This window comes from Vulpes vulpes, chromosome 1 (assembly GCF_048418805.1).
Source record: "Vulpes vulpes isolate BD-2025 chromosome 1, VulVul3, whole genome shotgun sequence".
NCBI classification, from domain to species: Eukaryota; Metazoa; Chordata; class Mammalia; order Carnivora; family Canidae; genus Vulpes; species Vulpes vulpes.
In genome coordinates, this window is record NC_132780.1 from 91,020,751 (window position 1) to 91,043,371 (window position 22,621).

General features: G+C 39.8%; 1 protein-coding gene and 1 long non-coding RNA gene across 5 annotated transcripts in view; one reads left to right on the forward strand and one right to left on the reverse strand.

The window, feature by feature from the left end:
* Positions 1-22,621, reverse strand: part of ARFGEF3 (ARFGEF family member 3) — a 177,647-nt gene that overhangs the window by 14,029 nt on the left and 140,997 nt on the right. For all 4 annotated transcript variants that reach the window (XM_072719995.1, XM_072719990.1, XM_072719980.1 and 1 more), the window contains 9 exons: positions 17,894-18,038; positions 16,041-16,163; positions 11,659-11,762; positions 10,478-10,622; positions 6,196-6,324; positions 3,548-3,724; positions 2,111-2,225; positions 1,217-1,319; positions 854-985 (listed from right to left, as the gene is read on the reverse strand). In XM_072719995.1, the coding sequence (XP_072576096.1) occupies positions 854-985; positions 1,217-1,319; positions 2,111-2,225; positions 3,548-3,724; positions 6,196-6,324; positions 10,478-10,622; positions 11,659-11,762; positions 16,041-16,163; positions 17,894-18,038 (1,173 nt within the window). The remainder of the gene's footprint in view (positions 1-853; positions 986-1,216; positions 1,320-2,110; positions 2,226-3,547; positions 3,725-6,195; positions 6,325-10,477; positions 10,623-11,658; positions 11,763-16,040; positions 16,164-17,893; positions 18,039-22,621) is intronic.
* LOC140593888 (uncharacterized) lies at positions 275-5,211 on the forward strand. Its single transcript, XR_011994255.1, has 2 exons — positions 275-464; positions 1,107-5,211. It is a non-coding gene; the product is annotated as an uncharacterized lncRNA (long non-coding RNA).

Sequence of the window (22,621 nt, forward strand, 5' to 3'; positions counted from 1 at the left end):
GAATTAGAATACTTTTCCAATAATTCAATCCAATACTGCATATACATTTATAAAAATTGCTTAATATTTTAAACATACCACATACATGCAAAAGATGTCTTTTGTATATGAAGACATAATTCAAATAGGTCTGTTGCCATTACATGATAGATTGTAAATTTAGGGACAATGTTTAATTACTCTGCTGGAAGCGGCATGCAGGGTTTCTTAGCAGTAGACTGACATGCTATTTGAGTGTTTGGGGGCATATCTGTAGCTAGTGCTAAGGCTGGAAGGCCTTTGGTGATTTAGTAACTCACCTACTCAACAGATATTTACTAAGTATCTTCTATATGCATGGCTCTACTAATACCAAGGTAAGTATACAGACATGTTCTTTGCTCCTCAGGAGATTCAATCAACTTTTCTGACTTCTGACCCCTGTCAGCAGAAAAAGTCACTGGTACATGGTGATCCCTGAATAGGTAAGTATATTTTAATTTTAGTTATGATTTACATTTGACTGAAATTAAGCAGCTTGTAAATGTCAAACTCTGCATGGGAAACATAAGGAAAAATCCAAATAGGTTTGCCATCCTTAGGCACTTGTAGACTGCAAGTACCATCAATATTTCAGCAAATATGGATAATATACAGAGTCCGAGAAAGTCAAGTGGTGTATGAAGTGTAGGGGCCAGGCAGAAAGGATTATAATGATGTTGACTGGGTTAGTGGTCCTCATCAAGAACAGTACTGACAAGATGTCAGAGCCAGAAAGTGTATGTCCCTAAGGGAATGAAAGACAATCTGATTATGCAAGACCTTCAGGAAGAAGCTTGTAAAAGTCCTGGGAATCACAAGCCCCAGTCCTTACCTGCTGAGCCATGGCTCGAATGCGCCAGTACTCGGCCTCAGCACTGGGGGAGGAGGAGGGGGCCGCCACCCTCACCTGGCAGCCTTCCCCACTGAAGCTCTCAGTGCCGCTGTGGAAGCAGCCCAGTAGATCCTAGGGAGAAACACAGCAGAGGTTTCCTGGGTGCATCCAGGCCCTGTGTTCTAGAGCTGTTACGGTCCTGGTGTTTGGGACAAAAGCACAGATTGGACAACTTCTTTTTCACCCTCTGTAGGATTTCAAGTGGGCCTGCCTGATAAGAGAAGGAGGGCAGCATCCAGATACCCAACTTGACAGGCACGAGATGACTCGAACCTGCTCTGGCTCCACCTGCCAACAATTTACCTTCACTGGCTTGAGTGTGGCTGAGAACGCATCCTGCAGGGCACAGCAGGCAAGCCTCCACATTTCTTCAGTGAACACAGGGCCCGCTGTGACAAGGACGTACCTGCTCAAAGAAATCAGGAAAGAAGTCTTGAATCTGTACCTTCTGTTGCCCTTACAGACGAATGCACAGATTTGTTCCACAGCTTCCATTCAAGTCTTGCTGCCTCTTATTACACTTGTCTTCAATCCAACTGGTATCCTATCTATTGTCACAACACTATTTCCTAAGGTATTTTCCTATAAAAATATCAAATAGCAATGGGTCCCCATTACAGATAGGGCAATGTCTCAACTTAGGCTTTGCATGCAAGGCTGTATATATATTCTGTACTAATTTTTCTATTCTAGCCTCATTTTCTACTACTCCTCTACAAATAACAACCAAAATAATAAAAACTCTGTTGTCATTTATGACTCAGATCTCCATGCTTATGTTTGTGATGTTCTGCTTGCAAGTCCCCATCTATCAAGATCTTGCCCACTTTGGGTGATCTGACCTAATGTCATTAATATAAAAAGTCCTTGCTGACATCCTACTCCCCTGCCCTCCGTGGCATGTACAGTAACTCCTAACTATTGTCATTTTTCATGTGCCTCTCTCTGTTACGTCCTTTAGAAAAGGCTATAAAGCCTCTTTGAGGGTAGGGACCTTGACTTCCTATGCACAGAGTATCTCTCTTTGTATAATGCCTTACACATTGAAATGAAGCATTATTAGCATATACATATAGACATTTTTACTTATAGAAAGCAGTCCAAAAAGTGGATTGCTACAATAAAAGAATTTAACTCCCTTGGATTTCATAATAAAAATTCTTAACTTTGTGGAGAGGCAAAGAATCTTTTCCTCACCTAATACAGGAGCAGCCCACTCTGGAGATGGTTTCTGTGGGCTTGGCCACACACGCTACCAGTAACTCAAACAGGTCCTTCAGCATCGTGTTGATCATGCTCTCATACCTGATGTCTACATGGAAAAGTAAAACCAGAATTTCACTCAACTCTTGTAAAGGAGAGGGTTAAAATGACATTTTTAGTAAAAGGGGAAAGTCTGAGCAATAAAAAGATGTATAAAAATCTAGGGAAAAAGTAATTTTCTTGGATTTTTTCTGAACTTGACTTTAGCTTGTATTAATCATTTCATGATGAAATATGAGGCTTACTTTTATGTGTTGATATACATTTTTCGAAGTTAAGCATATAATTCATCCACTTATACTAGCTACTATTCAGGCTGTGCGTGTTCTTTTCTGTATAAAAAATTTAAATCCTTAAAAAAAAAAGAGAAAAATGAAACCTACAGTTTCCTTACTCTTGACAGACTAATTAAATGCTCTTGGCAAACAAACCCTCTCTCATCTTAACAGTTCTTGAACTCAGCCTGGCACACTATCCCCAGACTAAAGAAAATGAGACTTCTCCAAATCACATTCTATTTTCCCAATTCAAGGAATACATGTATATTCTTTCCCTCAAAGTCCATGTGATGACACAGATTTAATTTTTAGTAGAATCCTCAGTGGTTCTGTGCTGGGCAAAGCAGTGATCCAGCTAAGAACATACCTGTAGGGCTAATTATCGCTTACATGTGGAAACACCCACTTGTTGTCTTTCTCAATTAACGTTCTTTTTTGTGGAGGCAAGCTTATTAACTTTAGTAGAACCACCCATTTATTACTTTGCTTTTTGATTCTCCCTTGGGGTGAACATCTCATGAATTTTTCTAACCTCTTCAACAAGGGCGTCTCTTACCTTACTTCTTCCTTTATAAAGAGAAGCCAAAGGCATAGTGAATTATAACTTCTAGGTTAACAGTGATATTTTTTTTTCTGACTTCAATATACTATCTGCCACATGCTTTCAGGTCATCTTCAAAGTACCACAGATATTAAGATACTTCACCCCTAACCTCTTAAGCAACTTCTTGCCTATAATTTAAGCCTTTTCTCAAATCTTATCTCCTCCATTTAGCCTCCCAGAGGAAGCAGGAGGATATACACCCTCTCACCTACAGATTACAGAGCTAGTTCTTTTTTTCTTTATTTAATTTATTACATAGTTGAACTTGCCTCCTCTCTTCTCATGCACAGATCTACTAGATGGCACTATATTCTTATATGTATTTTAAGTATTAATTTTCATTTTGATAATCTAGGAGAAGGTTGGCACTGACTATATAGTTCTATTTAGGTAATATCTGGACAAAAATCATACACTGGTATTTTTTGACAGTGATGCTTCCCATGAAAAAAAAATACTCAGCATGGACTGCTAGGGTACCAAAGATACCTGAGTGTATAAAGCTTTGAATGTGCTCCACCACCAGCTCACAAGACAGGCCAATGGCATGCTTGAAATTAGCAGAAGCTGCATCCCAGTACGAATGGTCTTTATGGCTACGTCGGAGCCAAAGGGTCATCACAGGGAGGAGAAGGTGAACAACTGCATAGATACCAAACCCTGGTCCTGAAATAGAAAAGTTGGCATCAGAACTGTGATCACAACAGCTCTCCTGTAGGGAAACAGAAGTTACTGCCATCACTTGGCATGCCCCAGTTCTTTCACAGGTGTTCCCCCCACCCAAGAAGTTGCAGTGAAAAAGAATTTACTACTGACTGGGGGGAATATATGGTCTTCACTGGCATTTTTCTTTTCTTTTTTAAGATTTATTTTAGAGAAAGCATGAGAGTAGGGGGAGGGGCAGAGGGAGAAGGAGAGAGGATCTCAAGCAGACTACCCCTGGGTGCAGAGCTGGACTGGGACTTCAATCCCACAAGCTGGAAATCATGACCTGAGCTAAAATCCAGACTCAGAGGCTTAAATGACTGAGCCACTCAGGTGCTTCTCTTTTTTTGTTTCTGTTATGAATATAGTTATGCAAGTGATATATGAATAAATTCATAAAAATTCAAATAATACCAATAAAGCCAAAGTATCACCTAATTAACTCCCCCAGAGGTAAACAGAGATACACATATAAGAAAATGTCCTCTAAAGTTTACATATAAATATCTATATGAAACATCAAGAAACACATTAACATGTGTTAGAGATCATTCTGTATCAGAGAATTTAGATATTCCTCATTTTTACTGCCACATACTATTCCATTGCATGTATACACAACAGTTACTTACTGTTCCCATACTGATGGACACTTAAGGTGTTCTAACTTTTTGCTTTAGACAATGCTATAATGAAAATCCTTGTGAAAGTGATGGATTTTTAAAGCTCTGATTACAAAAGTAAGAAACCTTTTTCTAATAAACACAGAAAAGAATGAGAATACGAAGAAAGAAACATCACCCACAGAGATAATTACATTTTATGTTTGACTTCTAGTCTTTTTGAATGGACATGTGTATTTATAGATGCATAAAATTTCAATGTTGTGGTTGTACTCCATAGTATATATACTTTAAATGTTATTCACAAATACTCATTTTTATATCTGTGGGATATTTATATGCTCTCATTGTAATTGACTTAACCCATTTAGGGTGTTCATAATTTTTTCGGTATTCAATATATTTCAGCAATCATTTTATACTCATTTTGTTTTCATCACTATTAATTTCCTTTGATGATAGATTTCTAGTAGAATTAATTAGGTTGAGTGCTCTTCACACACAGTTAATGGCAATGTGAAAACAGAAAACAGTACTAACTAGTGAGGGAGAGCTATATAATTAATTCTGTAAAATACCTGCTTATTTTTGGATAAAGGGCTTATAACTTTTTGACATATGAGAATAGCTATGCTGGCTTTTTTGGAAAAAATTCTGCTACAAACTGCAATGGATCTAATACTGTACCAGTTATCAAGTCTTCACCAGTTTGTAATAAATATGATACTCCTCTTATTACTATGGAATTGACTAGTGGGTTCATTTGTGGTTCTGATTCTGTTTGTAAAAATTAAAATTTCTATAGTTGCTTGGATCTTGGGAAAATTTGCATGTGTTAAGTATATATGCTAAATTTGATTGAATCAAAAGAAGAAATAAATTCCTCAGGGCCATTCTTTTCCTGTACTATCAAGGTATTAGGTGATCACTGCATGTCTTTTTCTTTTTTTGAGAGAGAGAGCAAGCATGAGTCAGGGAGAGGCTGAGGGAAAGGGAGAGAGAGAATCTTAAGCAGACTGCACACTGATCATGAAGCCTGAGATCATGACCTGAGCTGAAATCAAGAGTTAGATGCTCAAAAAAAAAAAAAAAAAAAAAGAGTCAGATGCTCAACTGATGGAGCCAGCCAGGTGCCACTACATGTCTTTTTCTAAATCCAATCACCTATGACCTTTATATACTTAAGATCTTGCTGTTTTAATATTGTACATACTTTTGAGTGGTTTGTTTATGTCACTGAAGACTCAGCGAGCCTTACTGACAGCCCTAGGGCCAAGAGGAGGCTGTGATCATAGAACAGAGCAAAGCCAATAGCCTTGGCCTGATTATTGTAGGGATCCAACACACCTAACTGGATAGTACGTATTATTTGTGAATGGACTGATGGGAAGACATGTAAATAATAACAGGACATATCTTTTTTTTTTTTTAAAGATTTTATTTATTTATTCATAGAGACACACAGAGAGAGAAGCAGAGACACAGGCAGAGGGAGAAGCAGGCTCCATGCAGAGAGCCTGATGTGGGGCTCGATCCAGGGTCTCCAGGATCACGCCCTGAGCTGCAGGCAGCGCTAAACCGCTGTGCCACTGGGGCTGCCCTAACAGGACATATCTTAAACATAACTGCATCATTACCATTTAACAAGTATTTACTGTTTTACAAGTATTTTTATTTTCTATTATGCATGAAGCTCTGCACCAAGTCTAGGGTTATGGGTGTAAAACAAGTAGACACATGGAAATACCTTCCTGAAAAAAGTTATATGCATAATACCTCCTCACAAAAGACAGACATAGAAATTCTTACCAGGTGTTTTGGTAACATCTCTCAACAGCTCAAAGAGTAAATCCAAGGTTGGCGGTTGGTGCTGACGTGGACAGTTGGACACAGCCGCTGTTAGCTGCTCCAGCAGGATGATCCAGACTTCTATCAGCCCTGCATATGAAAAAGCAGATCTCTGTGAAATCCAGTTCAACATAATAGAGAGTCATAAGATCAAACTAAACATCGTGAGTTTAGCAGTGTGCCATATGGCAGTGTGGTAGTCCTCAGTGTCTACAGGCATGGGCAGATTATGATTTACATGCTCTAACAAAGTTAAAGGGGGAAAATCCCAAATTTCTTCTCATTCCCCTACAGGAAGAAGGTGATGTGGCAAATTTTACTATATTGAAATAACTATCAGATTTCTTGGGAGCTGACAATACCAAAATAATAAAATATCCTTTTGTATCATCTTAGCATACATTCTTTTAAAACATTATTTTGTTGTAAATATGTAACAAAAATTTGTCACTTTAACCCTTTTTACATATGCAATTCAGTGGTATTAATTACTCTCAAGGTTTTGTGCAACCATCCCCACTATCTTGTTCCAAAACTATTTTTTTTTATCATCTCAAACAGAAGCCCTGCAACCAGTAACTGTCCATTCTCCCCTCACTCTAGCCCCTGGGAACCTATCATCTATTTTCTGTTTTTTATGAATTTGCCTGTTCTGGATATTTCATATAAGTGGAATCACACAGGATTTGTGTTTCTGTGTCTGGCTTATTTCATTTAGTGTAATGTTTTCAAGGTCTATCCGTGTTGCACTGTATATCAGATGAATAATAATCCACGCTTTGTTCATTCATCTGTTGATGGACACTTGTGTTGTTTCCAGCTTTAGCTATGGTGGAAATAAGGCAATGAACATAGGACTAAGTATCTGTTTCAATCTCTCAATTCCTTAGGGTCTAGACCCAGGAGAGGAATTTCTGGGTCATCTGGTAGTTCTTTTTAACGTTTTGAAGAAGTACCAAACTGTTTTCCATAAAGGAAATATATATTCCTGTGAGGGTTCCAATTTCTCCATGTCCTTGCCAACACTTACTTTTTTTTTTTTTTAACTATAGACATCCTAGTATGAAAGTGTGTTTCACACTGTGGTTTTGACTTACATTTCCCTGATGACTAATGATGCTGAGCATGCTGATCAGCCATTTGTAGATCTTTTAAGAAATATCTACTCATGTCCCTTTGCCCATTTTTAAATTGTGTAGTTTGTCTTGTGGAGTTTTAGGAGTTCTTTATATATTCTGGATATTAAAACCTTATCAAAAATAGGATTTACAAATATGTTCTCCTTTCGATTGTCCTTTTGCTTTCTTGATAATGTCCTTTAAAGCACAAAAGTCTTTAATTTTGATGAAGTCTGAGTCATCCAGTTTTTCTTTTGCTGCTCCTGTGTGTGAGTCTATTTTCTTTACTCTTCTTCATGCCTCACTTTTTCCAAAGGTCCATCAGTCATCTCCAGTCTTTTTTTTTTTTTTTGCAATTTATACATTATTTTGAATTTGCATGCCTGCCTTGTGGTTGGCGCTGCTGGCACTTTCTCATCCTACGTACATGCAAATCACTTCATGTACCGCTCACAGATGGGGAATGAGATTCACAACATCAACAGAATCATACACCCAAAGCAGCACACCTCTCAGTATACACCTCTCTTCCTTCTCCCCTTCAGACTTTCATTTTTAAAACAAGATACTAACTTTTAGTGCTGCTCATTACAAGGCAAGGGAAAAAGCATGAGATTTTTTTTTTATTAGATCCAAACAATTTTAGTTTTGCCATTTACAGAAGCACTATCTGAGCCAACATTCCTGCTCACCACTGCCTTTGGAAATATATGAACCTGCCAGATAACTGACACAGAGAAAGGACTCGATTTTTTTCGCTTCATCTAAAAGGGCCTAGAATAGAAAATTAAAAAATAACCCACCCTACATTTTAATACTTCTCAGTTTCCTATGAAAGATAACTGTCAAAAGATGGCAGCTTTATCATATTCCCATTATAAAAAAAACTACTTCTACATTTTGGACATTCCCATTCATAGAAAGCTAAAGCAAACCCATGAACCACAAATATAATAAAGCTAGGTGACAGAGGCTCATGAGCCTCAAAGTATAAGCAGGTGGGAACAAGCTAATTTATCGGAAATGCAGAAGACAGAATCACATGCTATGCACCACTCTAGGGGGGGTATAACCAATAAAGTCCATGTGGAAAACTCTATGGGGTCTCACTTCAACAAATGAAGTACAAAAGAGTGAAAAAGAGTTGAAGAGGAAACTCTAGGGATTGAGAAGGACTTCAGAGACCTATCAGCAAAACACACAGTACAGGTCTTATGTGAATGCTGAAAATTCACTGACATAAGAAAATGGGAAATGTTAACATTTAAGGAGGGCAGCCTGGGTGGCTCAGCAGTTTACCGCCTGCCTTTAGCCTAGGACGTGATCCTGGAGGCCTGGGATCGAGTCCCACATGGGGCATCCTGCGTGGAGCCTGCTTCTCCCTCTGCCTATGTCTCTGCCTCTCTCTCTCTTTCTCTCTCTCTGTGTATCTCATGAATAAATAAAATCTTAAAAAAATAATATTTAATATTAAATAATTGTTAATTCTTAGGTCTTATGATAATGGAATTGTGGTTATGTTTGTTATATTTAAAAAACACAAACTGAAACATTTACAGATGAAATGCTATAATGTCTGGGATTTAATTTAAAATAGATGAAGTGAGAGGAAGTGGGAGACAGAGTGAGGGGTTGTGTGTGTGTGTATACATAATAGACTGTCTATAAGTTAATGGTTGAAGCTGGGTGATGGGTACATGAAGGCTCATTATACCATTCTGTCTAGTTTAATCATGTCTGAAATTTCCATGGGGGGGAAAAAAGGACATTATTTGCCTTTGGAAACCAGAGGAATAACATGTAAGAGCATATAAATTTTCAATACTAAGTTGAAGCCTTTGCTTTTAATTCTTTTCTCTGAGCTAGCTATATTTTGTATATCATAATAACTTTAAAGATATCAATGAGTTGATAATGTGGAAAACTTTAGATAGGTCTTAGCTGAATTTTATCTATAAGATGGGCTGCCTAGAAAAAAACAATGGATTAATGATTTGCACATATGGAAAGAGAACTGCTGATTGCTACCTACACAGACAATTTATAACTGTTTAAAGACTGTATTATAGATAAGAAACATTAGCCTCTGTTTATAATTGTCTGGGTTGGAGGTTTAAGAGGCTAAGTAAAAATTATTCCTAACTAACCCTAATTCCTGGGTTGGAGGGTCATTAAATGAAACCTCTATTAGACAACCTCTAGCCAATTTCCATTTAAATTGTTCTCTACATTTGTTATTCCTTCCTACAGTTCTCCCTTAAAACTACTCTCAACTAGTGAGGTTTTACCATTTATAATCCCTGTGGAAAAATGTAAATCCTCTCGCTATTCTCATAAGTGAATTTATAACAGAAAAATAAAACAAAAATTAATAATTAAAGAAAAGCAAAATTTAAAAAACCTCTCCCCAAAACTCCTTTTGCAAGAGTTTGAATCAACCTATGCCTGTTAGTCCTGTTAGTCCTCTTTAAGGATATAATTTCCACTTCTAGATCTAGAACAGGGCAGGGTTGACTGAATCAGAAGACAAGCATGAGCATGAGTTAATCCATCTGAAAATTTCCCAAAGTTACTAGAGAACTCCGATCCACAGAAAATTACATGGGAACTAATTTGAAACACATTCTTTAAAATTATTCTTTTAATGAGGCTTCAGTTCCACCAGGCACAAATAGATTCTCTCTTCAGTAGTGGCTTAATTTCCCCAGTCTCTAACCAAAGAGTCCTACAGGAAGTAATTATATAATGATTGTGTTTCCTAGAAGGTATTAAAGACAATTACCAGTCAATTTACGTACCAATGCAACCGCGTTCCAATTTGCTAAATTATAGAGAATTCAGAGTTAGAAACTATATTTAGTGGAATCTGCAGATCTGTACTGAGCTTGGATAGAGGCATCCATCTATAAAAGGATGGGTTTGGAGACAAGACATCAAATGATGTTTTGATGTTTTTAAATAGTCCATGGAAACTTTACGTAGACTTGTTCTATTAGAATTAAAAACAATAGTAACATAAATGGATGATCATTCTTATGTCTCTAAGCTACTGAACTCATAGTTTAAGCTTCTGGGAATATAAACATAACAAATAACCTAGAGTTCAGTCCAATCAATTAACTCACCAGTGTCATCATCAAAGTCAGATAGGACCGACTCAATTCCATCCTCACTGCTGGCCGACTGTTCTTGAAGTCTTCGAGGCAAGCTAGCCAGTCGCCCACTAAGGAATATTGGCTTCAAGGGCATTTTGTAGATTTTGGCCAGTAACTAAATAATGAAAAACCAAATTGCAACTATGTATTAGAAAAAGCTGTACTATGGGTGTTAAAGAAAAATAACATCGTATACCAGCTATACTGGTGTTAGGGAAAACCAGAAAAGCTTCCAATGTATGAAAGTTTTGAGGTTGTTTGTGATTTGGATTCTTACAGTAGCTCATGAGAGGGAGATGCAGGGCGGACACTCCCTGGAGAGGGAACAGCAACTGCCCTGAGCAGTGAGGTGCCATGTATCTGAGGGGTGGAAAGTCGGTGTGGCTGGAGCATACAGTGAGAGGGAAGGATCTGAGGGTGGAAAGGTAGCTGAAGTCCTGTCATGTGGTGTCTTTTGAGGGCTGATGGGGGAAGAAGCTGGGGTTAGGTATCCTTTCTAAAGCCCTGGGGTTCACACCATCACTGCTGTCACCGAGGGAGGAGTTCCGCAGACAGGAAAAGGTCTGGGGACACCACCTGTGAAGATAGGAGAACAACTATAAAGGGTGTCACTGAAGCCTGGGGGCAGAAGGGGCTTTCTGGTTGCTGGAGGGAGCATCCTCTTGGGCTAACAGCAATTACTGGATTGACCACAACGAAAGTCGCTGTTCCCTTTGATAAATGAGGTTTCATGGGATTTCCTCACTAGATCTTTACTGAACACGTCCCTTTTTTGTTTTTGTCTCTCTTTAGTGGTGGCACCACCACCACATCCTATCATGAAGACTTCCCATGACCTCTCTCCCTACAGCCTGATGCAAACATAGAGATTAGGACCGTTCCTGTGTCTTGAGTATAAAGGAGAAGTTTCAGAGGTTTCAGTTCAATTGTGTGTTCTAGCACATTTTCATTCCTCTCATTCTTTCCTTCATGGAAGCAGTGAGGACAAAAATTCCTACTCCAGATCTCAGCCCCTGCTCTCCTCAGAGTCAGCCAAAAATGTTTCTCTTGGGCTTCAGCAAGAGACATCCACACCTGGTTTGCAAGCATCAGGTCCCAGGCCGGTCACAGAGCCTGGAGCCCAGTGTGGGTGCACGAGCATGACCCCCTACCTGCGAGCAGCGCCTGAGGTAATCCAGGGCGGGGAGGCACAGGTCTGGGGACGTGGCTCCGGGTCCCGGGACACAGTCTCCTATTTCCTTGCAGTCCACTTCCCCTGGAGGACAGACAGACACAATTACTCTGGCATCCCCCCTTCAGCAGAAGACCTAGTAGCTCCCACAGCACTCGTTCATTAAATGTCTACTAAAATAAAAGACAAAATTACCCCAAACTTTGGACCCTGAGGAGAATCCTTTCAGTCATTTTTTTCTCCCTCCACATGTGTACGTGTTAAATACAGTTGGGATTGAATTGAGCATCTTAGTTTGTTGGATTATTCCATTTTGGTAACTCCTCTTTTCACTAAACAGTGAACTCCTCTTTTCTGGTACTGGACCACAGTTCCTTCAGTGGCTGCACGGGGTCCCTCTGTGCCTGGGCCTGTGGTAGTTCCCCTCACCGTCCCTGCTGTGGATGGTGCGACTCTGAGCTTGATGATAAAGGACACTCCTGGTGCCCAGCCACGTCTGCGATGGAGGGAAGCACTTGGCCTCTCTGTTTGCAAAAGGACCCCTCTGCTGCCAGGGCTCAGCACTATAGAGTGGTGATAAAGTCCTCTGGGAAGAGTCTAGACATCTGGGGCTCAGGGATAGAGACTATCGAATTGAACTGAAATGATTTTTATTTATTTATTTTTGGTACATATCTAGAGATTTTGCAGATCTGTGGAGGGCATCTAGATATTTCTATAGGTAAATAGTAGTTGAGGATTACCATTTTTCTTCCCATGGGATGAAATCTATTCCCGTACTTTTAATAAGATCATTCCACAGTACTGAAATTGTTTCTAATTGTCTACAATCGTAGCCACTAGGCACCCTTCCCTGTGGGCAGACAGACCTAATTACTGGGCTTTAGTTAAAATTCAGACAAAGCAGCATGTTTCTCCTTAAAAAAGAAAAGATAAATATTTGTATTCTAGATCAGGGATCAGCAAACTTTTTATGTACAGGGCCAGACAGTAAATACTTTAAGCTTTGCAGGTCATCCTGTTTTTGTTACCGCTTCTCAAATCTACCATTGTAGCACGAAAATAGTAGTAGACAAATGACCATGGCTGTGTTTCAGTAAACTTTATTTATAAAAACCATCGATGGGTTGGATCTGGCCTGCAGGCCATTGCTTGCCAGCCCCGGGTTTGGATTAACATGCTTTACAATATAAAAGCACAGACTGGGTCAAACTCATGTTGAAATAACCAGATGGCAATTAAAAATAATTTCATTTCTTAGCCTGTTGATCAAAGTGAGCAGCCGGTTTTTTTAACCAAGGTTGGTGTGTTACACATCAGTCTATGCAAATGGCGCCCCCTGGAGTCTGGGGCAGTACCTAGCCAGCGTGGCTACTGGGGGCTCAAGGTTCCCATGCCCCCTACAAGTAATGCCACCTTATGACTCACAGAAAAAAAAACCAAACAATTCCCCATGTGTACATAGATTATTTTGCATCTCTATCTGCTGCCTTTAAGTCCTTCCCTAAGATAAAATCTCAAATTTGTTAACATGCTGCTAGACATCCCCACTTGAATAGGGTTTTACAGAAACTCAACGTGTCCAAATGTCCAAAGATGGAATTCGTTACTTTTTCCTCTCCTCCACACCTACTTAACCTGCTCTCCTTTTTAACATCCTATTTCTGGGTAACACTAGTCCTTGTCAGGGAAGCAGGGAGCCTTCCTCAATGCCTCCTCCCCAAGCCCCCATTCTAGCAGGGCCAAGCCCCACAGATCCCACCTCTACCATGCACTGGAGCCAACCTCATCTTCTCTACTGCCTCTCTGCCTGCAGCCTCTCGTCCCCATGTAAGGGGACATATGCCTTCCGGAGTTCAGTTTCTAACACTGTGTGATCGTACCACTCTTTACCTAGAAACCTTCCCCACACGTTCTGGATTCCTTGATGTGGCATATGGAGCCCTTCACAACTTCCTTTCTTCCCAACTCATCATTCACTATCCCTTTATGTGGGTACCTCCAATGTACCCTGATTTTAGGAAAGGAAACCTAGTTCACCACAAAGTTCAAATGTCCCTTACCCTTTAAAGCCTGCACTGGACCCCACTACCAAACATCTATCTCAGCTACTTGTTTATTTCAGCTTACATGTATTTTTTCTTTTTTACCAGCTTCCATGAAAGTATTCATCTTACTTAATTGTAATGATTGATTTATATGTGTTTCCTAGAAGAGGCTGTGAGCCCCTCACAGGCAGGAAGCATGTTTTATTCCTCTTTATACCTTCATAGTACATATGAAGGCTGCTGTGCACACATGGCAGGCACTCAACTCTTCACTGAATAACAGAATACCAATAATGGTTCTTAAATGAAATATAAGACTGTGACATAATAGCAAATATACATATTGGCCTCTGCTCTCAGTTCCTGGCACAGAGCTCCTAAAATCCTTGTAATTTCCCAAGTGATGAGGATTAGAGGCCCCCCCGTTTTTTTGCCCTAATACTTGGTTTCTGACTCCAATTCCTGACATGCCGCTCCTAAATGCTTGGAATTTCCTGCATGATAGGAGGGTCTGTTGTTCTAACTGAGGCAATATCCGGTGGGCTCCTAGAAGTGGACTGGTCACCTGAAAGACCAAGCCATGACTAGAAGCTTGAAATTTTCAGCTCCTTTCCCCTTCCTAGGGGAGAGGGACTGGAAATAGACTTAGAGGTCTATCATGCCTACATGATAAAGTCTCCATAAAAGTTGTAGAAGTATGGGGTTTGGAGATCTGGGTTGGTGAACACATTTATATGCTGGTAGGGTGGGACACCCCAACTCCATGGGGACGAAAGCTCCTGTGTTTGGGACCTTTATGGACCTTGCCCTATGTAGCTCTTTCTCTGGCTATTCATCTGTGTCCTTTATTATATCCTTCATTATATAATAAATTGCTAATCATGTTCCCCTGAGTTCTGTGAGTTGTTCCAACAATTAACCAAATCCAAGGGGAGAAGGTCGTGGAACCTTCTATTTGTAGCCATGTCAGAGCTGTGGGTAAATGGGGACCTACTTTTGCTTGGCATGTGATGTGGGGGGTAGTAGTCTTGTGGGACTGAGCCCCTACCCTGTGGAGTCTGGGCTAACTCCGGGTAGTGTCAGAATTGGACTGAATTATAGGACACCCCACTGGTATTGCACAATACTGGATGGTGTGAGAACCCTCCGCCCTCCACATCTAGCATTAGAGCATTTTGAATGTGGTGGTCACAGGAGAACAAAGGAGACACACTCCTGTGAGTTCTTCCCATGCAATAACTGAATTTCCTACTACTAAGATTATGTGTCTTACAATTAAGACACTAAGTTACTTGGTTTCTATTTAATTAACATAGTTTAAAAAAATTTTTATGCTGTTGTTCACAAGAAATCTTCCTCTGAAGCCCATAGTGTAAAATCGATAAGCAAGTGGCTGTCATGGTTGCCCTTCTGCTCAGTCCTCCATTTCCTGGGGCAGATTCAACAATAGAATGAGGCACATATAATAAATAATAGAATATAACAACAGTGGTCTACAGATCAGCCTTGTTGCCTCTATCCTAAAACTTGCGTTTTGCTTCTGCTCCCTGCAAAAGGGGGAATCTGAATGAAGTCACCTAGTTTCTTTGTGTCCGGTTTTCTTTGCAGATGAACTGTCGATAACCTCCAGATATAAGAGCACTCCACGGTGAAGTTCCAAACTTTAAGACTTACTTACGTTCCTTCTAAAATTATTGGTTTGACTAACTGTGCTGCCTTCCGTTTCACCCCAGATAAACTTGTGCTATATAAAAATCTGCTGCAGCCGGTCATGTTGCAGAGCAAGACTCTACTTTGTTTAAGCATTGCTGAATGAAGCGTTAAATCAGCTTGGTAGTCTCTGAAACACACAGGGCCTCAAAGAAGGGGGACTCTCACACTCCAAAGAAATGTTATGATAAATAAGGCCCAGGGGAGGCATCCTTAATTTTTGTTTAGGGGAAGCTGGAAACTCAAGCTCATGCTGCTAATTATGTGACATTGAGGACAGTGGCTCCTGCATAAGGGCAATTATAGAATATAACACTGAACGTTTGAAGATTCAAAAAGAATCTTGTTAGAGTAAAGTAACATACAGATTGAAAACATGCTACAAGAGTATTCCAGGAACACGATGAAAAATAGCAACCCTGGACAGAATCCAAGCTGCTTTTACAGTAGGCTTTCTGCTTCTGAATATACAACACGCCACCATCTGTTGAAAGCCCAGGTTGCTCCAGGCAGCCAGTGGGACTGCCTCCAGAGCTTTCCATGCAAAGTCATCCAGGAAAGGGCCCCCAGCTATCACAAGGCAGGAAAAGAAGACTCCACTTACCCAGTCCTTTGACAAACTTCATAAGGCACATGATGTAGCTTGTGGCTGCATTAGCAAAGACCTGAATGTTGTCGGTATTGAGAAACGCTTCAAATACATCAAACACTGGAGCCTGGCCTTTTCCTAAGGGAGGAAGGTTGTAGAATTTGAAGAAAAATAAGTCTCAGCCCTTCAGGTCACCCATATTCCCAGCACCTTCCCCGGAGTCTTGGAAAACACCTGCTCCTGGAGGAAATCCCTGGCCTTTTGACGGGACGTGTGGCCAGGCTCCACTGCTGTCCTTCTCAGCTTTGCCTGCAGGGGGAGCTGCAGGAAGGCTAAAAATAGGAAGAGAGCTGGGTAGAGCTTTAAGGGCAAAGCTAGCTGAATGCAAGGCTGGGGCAACAGGTGGATCTAGGAGTAGTGAAACACACAGAATCCCCTGGGATTCTACACACATAATTATAGGCAAGGAAAGGTTTAGATAAGCCCTCATGGCATATACTAATTGATTTATAACTGAGCAGGAGAGTTAACAGGCTCAAGATTGTTATCCTCACAAAGGCCTGCTTACAAGTTCAGCCCTTGGCTGGCTTCTGGGAACCTGGCTCTCAGGATAGTCCCAGGCAACAGCTGACTGGTAAGGTGGTTCTTTGTGCCTAGACTATGCAAACAACATGGTTTATCCTGAGCACTCAGGATAAGGGGAGTCTTAGGACTCCTTTGGGGAGTCTAGGATTTTGGTAGGCGCTAGGCAGAGGGAATCTATGTGGCCAGCTCCTAGCTGCATCTCCAATGGGCTTTGCTGGGGAGAAACATCATATTCATGTTGCTACATTTTCACCAGTGGAGCAGAGTATGCTCTGTGGGACCCTTGGGGGAGGCTGAGAGCACATGGAAGCCCGCACGGGGATTTCTTCTGCCCTTACAATCTGGCTTGTCCTCAGTATGCTGCCATGATAAATCTTAGCGGTGAGCCATGTAATAAATCTGACCCATGCAATGCCACCTAGCATACGTCTATGCTGAGTGCTGTGAATCCCTCTGGTGGGTCTCTGGGCATGCTTTATGGACCCCCATTCATTTCCAGCCAAACCCAATTTGCCTAACTGGGATTCTATTGTGTTTGTGATGCTTTTCTGCTTCTTACTAGCAAGCAAACAATGTTTTTCTTTTTCACTTTAGGAGCAAACTCAACACACATCTGTATAACTGAAACAACAGAAGTGACAGCATTTTGTTTAATCTGTCAGTAAGAGCAGGGCCTGATGAGGCTCAGGGATCTTGGCGTGTGGGCAGAACTTGGAACGCATGTCCCTGCTACACCAGATTATTTCCTAGCAAGGAGACATGGCTGAATGTTAGCCTTCTCTATTGTTCAGTTTCTTTTGGTAGCATGAAAATTGGCATCAAGAATTCATACTTTTTTTTAAAGATTTTATTTATTCATGAGAGAGAGAGAGAGAGAGAGAGAGAGAGAGAGAGAGAGGCAGAGACACAGGCAGAGGGAGAAGCAGGCTCCTCACAGGCCTGATGTGGGACTTGATCACGGGACTCCAGGATCACGCCCTGAGCAAAGGCAGATGCTCAACCACTGAGACACTAGGTGTCCCAAGAATTCATACTTTGTAACAAAAATCATCTACATTCTTCCTTCTCACCACCCTTACCTAACATAGTACTAGAAATACTACCCAGTGCAACTAGACAGGAAAAAACACACATCCAAATCAGAAAGGAAGGAGGAATATTACCTGTTTGTAGATTCCATGATCTACTTTATTTAGAAAATCCTAAAGACACCGCCCAAAAGTTCATAACTAATAGATGCATTTGGTAAAGTTTCAGGACATTAAATCAACACATGTTCTTACCCATGGAGTAATCACCAACCAGATACTCCTTCACCTCAGACTTATTCCCACTGTGCACAGTTTCCAGGGCACTGAACAAGGGCCTCCATCCCGACTGGATTTGGGTGGAACACACTTCGACTAGCTCACCAATGGATGTGACAACCTGGCAGAAACAAAGGAGGTGGCACGTAAAACCTTTTCCTTAAAAGCAGCAGAAAAATTTCTGGGAGGAGGATCTACTTCTCTGCTTCCTATTTTTTGGGTTAATTTCAATGAAAAAGAGAAACCAGAATTCAGTCAAACTCACTCAAAAAGAAGCAGCCATATTGCATTAATCTGCATTTTGCTACTAATTCATGTCGTTAGGCAACTTTTCACGTGCTTATGAGTCATCTGCAAATGTTTTGCTTTTTTTTTGTCTTTTCATTTATTGTCATTTTTTTTTTAAGGAAAGGTTTATTTTAGAGAGAGAGGGGGGGAGAGTGAGTGTAGGTGGGGTGTGGTAGAGAAAGAGACGGAGAAAATCTCAAGCAGACTCCACACTGAGAGCAGAGCCCAACATGGAGCTCAAGCTCATGACCCTGAAATCATGACTCAAGCAGAAACCGAGAGTCAGATGCTTAACTGACTGTGCCACCCAGGCATCCCTCATTATTGCCTTTTTATTAATAAGTTGTTAGAGTTCTTTATATATTCTAGATTCAAGTCTTTCCTCAGATACAGGATTTACAATTTTTTTTTTACAGCGTTAGCTTTGTCTTTTTATTTTTTTAATGGTGTCTCTTAAAAAACAAATTTTAATTTTAATTTTTTAAAGATTTTATTTATTCAGAAGACACACACACACACACACACACACACAGAGGCAGAGACATAGGGAGAAGGAGAAGCAGGCTCCCCGTGGGGAGCCCAATGCAAGACTCCATCCTGGGACCCCTGGATCACGACCTGAGCCAAATGCAGACACTTAACCACTGAACCACCCAGGCATCCCATCTTGAAGAACAAGTTTTTAATTTTGATGAAACCTAATTTATCAATTTCTCTTTTTATGGATCATGTTGGTGTCACTCTTAAGAAATCTTTCTAGTAATATTTACCATTTTGCGGTCCATTTTGCCTGATGTTAATATGGCCACCCCAGCAATTACATGGTTCCTGTTCGTTTGGCCTATCATTTTCACTTATTTTACTTTCAATCTACTTATGCTTTTTAATCTAAAACTTGTCTCTTGTAAACTTACACCCTTACAATCTGTTTTCTGATAGTTGAGTCAATTCATGTTTTTTAACGTCTTTATTGAGATATAAATCCCATACGTTAAGATTTACCATTTACATGGTCCAATTTGTTGTTTTTTAGCATATTCAGAGAGCTGTGCAACCATCACTAATTTTAGAACATTTTCATGACCTGCCTGTGCCCCCGAAGCCAGTATGTGCTAGCAGTCATTCCCTCCACAGAACCCTACTCTCTGCCCTAGGCAATCACTAACTTACTGTTTCTCTCTATCGATTTGCTTATTATAGGTGTTTTACATACATGAAATCCTATAAAATGTGGTCTTTTGTGGCTGGCTTTTTTCATTTGGTGTAATGTTCTGAGGTTCATTCACATTGTAGCACAAATCAGAGCTAATTTTTTATTGCTGAATAATATTATATTTATTATGTGGAAATACCACATTTATCTGTTTATCAGCAGACGGAATTGAGGTTTTTCCAATGTTCTGGCTCTTATGAATAATAATACTGCTCTGAATGTTTGTGTATAGATTTGTATGAATATATGTTTTCATTTTTCTTGGGTAAGTACCTTTGGAGGCACTGACAGACTGTTTTCCATGGTGGCGCATTTAACTATCCTGATAGTAGCATATGGGAATTCCAACTTCTCCACATCTTCATCAAAACTTAGTATCTTTTATTGAAGTCATCCTAGTTGGTTTAAAGTGATTTCTCATTGTGGTTTTGATTTGCATTTCCTTAATGACTAAAAATGGGGAACATATTTCACCAATACATATTTAGTACTATTGATGTGGTCTTATTTACATCCGTCATTTTACTATTTGTTTTCTATATATAACGTGGTTTTTGTTCCTCTGTTCCTCTCTTACTGCATCTTTTGTGTTAAACACATTTTCAGTGTATCATTTTAATTCCTTTGTCCATTTTTAATTTATTTTTTGTGTTATTCTTGTGGCTGTTGCCTTAGGGATTATAATACACATCTTCAATTTATCACAATATTCAAGTTAATAATGACTTAATTATGGCAAAATAGAATAAGTTTGCTTCTAAATAGTTTCATTTTCTCCCCCTTCTTTCTGCTATGGTTATTTATATCTTTACATTTAACAAATCCAAAAATACAGTGTTAGAGTTAGTGCTTTAAACATTGTTTTTAAAATAAAAAGGAAAAAAAAATACAATCTTTTTATATTTACCCACATAAACACCATTTCTTCTTGTGAAATTAAGTTACTTTCTTGTGTTCTCACCCTTTGGACTGAAGGAATTCCTTCAATACTTCTTATAAGATAGGTCTGTTGGCAAGAAATTCTATTGATTTTTGATGATCTGAGAATGCTTTTACTTCACCTTCATTTTTGAAAGGTAATTACTCTAAATTATTCACTGACCACTTTTTTTTTTTTAATTTCAGCACTTTCAATATGTCATTGCATTGTCTTCTGGCCTTCATTCTCTCTGGAAAAGTAGCAATTAATCCTATTCTATTGTAGTAATGAACTGTTTCTCTCTCGCTGCTTTCAAGGTTTTGTCTCTGAGCAGTTGACTATAATGTATCTCCTGTGGATATCTTTGTGTTGATGTTAATCGGAGTTCCATTATTTTTCTAAATATGTTTTCTGACCCTTTGTGGTTTCTCATCTTTGTCTCAACCCCCATTACATGTAAGCTTCACATTTTCCCACAAGTTTCCAAGGCCTTGTGTCTGGTCAATCTCCAATTTTTAGAATGGATTATTTCTATTAATCTACCTTCAAGTTCATGGATTCTTCTTCTGCCATTGCAAATCTTGCTGGGAAGACCATCTCGTAGATTTTTCATTTCAGTTATTGCCCTTTTCAACTCTAGAATTTGCATTTTTTCATAGTTTCATTTCTCTAATTAGACTTTTGAGTCATTGTCATCATATTTTCCTTTTATTCTTTGAACATATTTATAATAGCTGCTCTAAAGCCTGTCTTTCAACTCCAACATCCGGGCTCATTCTAAGCCACTTTTTATTTTTTGCCTCCCTTCCCAATATGTGTCATTCTTTCTTGCCTCTTTGCTCGCTCGCTTGCTCCTTCCTTCCTCCCTCCCTCCCTCTTTCTTCCTTTCTTTCCTAAAAAGTTGACATTTTTATATAATACACTGTGGCAATGCTGAATTCTGATTAGTTTTTGAGTTTTTTTTTTTTAATAAGGGGTTGGATTTCTATTGTGCAATCTGTCTCTACCTATGTGTAGGAGCCAGTGTCTTTGGATCAGTTTTTTGTTTTTAGGTCTTAGATTTATTATTTAATATGTATCCCCAGGTCTGCATAGTTTAGTGGTCAGCTGATGATGCGGGGAGAAATTGTGCTCGACAACTTGAGCCCTTAAGGCTTCCATCCTCTTCAACCAATCCATGTGTGTAGGTTGGGGAAAATATTCTAAGTTTAGCCAGTTCTTAAGTCTCCCTTCTTTTTCACTTTCTGGTGGAACTGGTATGGTCTGTCCTGTGTATGCCCATGTTCTAGCCAGCCACAGATGTGTGAAGGAACTTATCTAGTCTTCCTGTAAATCTCTGGTTTCCAGAGACTCATGTTACATTTCTTATTGGTTCATGGCAACCTTAGGCTAGCAAAGTTGCAGGCTTCCCCTGTTCACTTCCAATGATTTTGCTGCTTTTCATGGCCAAACCAATGGCCGTTCTTCCTCTTCTTTAAACTAAGTCTGTCCCTTATAGTAGAAAAGCTGCTGATTTTCTACGTTAGCTCCACACTGGTCAAACTACTATTCTTGGCAATAGCTTGACAGTAGAGGTGATGGGGAGTCTTTGGCAAGAAGTCACAGACTTCCACCGTTCTTAACCAAGGTTCTAGAAAGAAATATTTCCAAATGGAAATCCTACTGTATTTGTTGTCTGTCCTTGGTCAATTTCCACAAACCTAAAATTGTTGCTTTTGACAATTTTGCCCTGTTTTATACTTGACTTTTGTGAAGAAGCTTCATGAACTTTTTCATGCCATCATAGCCCAAATCCCTCCTATTCTTTCTTTTTTCTAAATTTTATTTTATTTTATTTATTTTTTTTTAATTTTTTTTTTTATTTATGATAGTCACAGAGAGAGAGAGAGAGAGGCAGAGACACAGGCAGAGGGAGAAGCAGGCTCCATGCACCGGGAGCCCGATGTGGGATTCGATCCCGGGTCTCCAGGATCGCGCCCTGGGCCAAAGGCAGGCGCCAAACCGCTGCACCACCCAGGGATCCCTCTAAATTTTATTTTAAATATCTTATTTATTTATTCATGAAAGACACACACACACACACACACACACACACACGCAGAGGCAGAGACACAGGCAGAGGGAGAAGCAGGCTCCCTGCAAGGAGCCCAATGTGGGACTCGATCCCATATCCTGAGATCATGCCCTGAGCTGAAGGCAGACACTCAACCCCTGAGCCACCTAGGCATCCCAAATCCCTCCTGTTCTAAATCTTTCTGAATGTAATTTTAAAAGTTAATTTAAT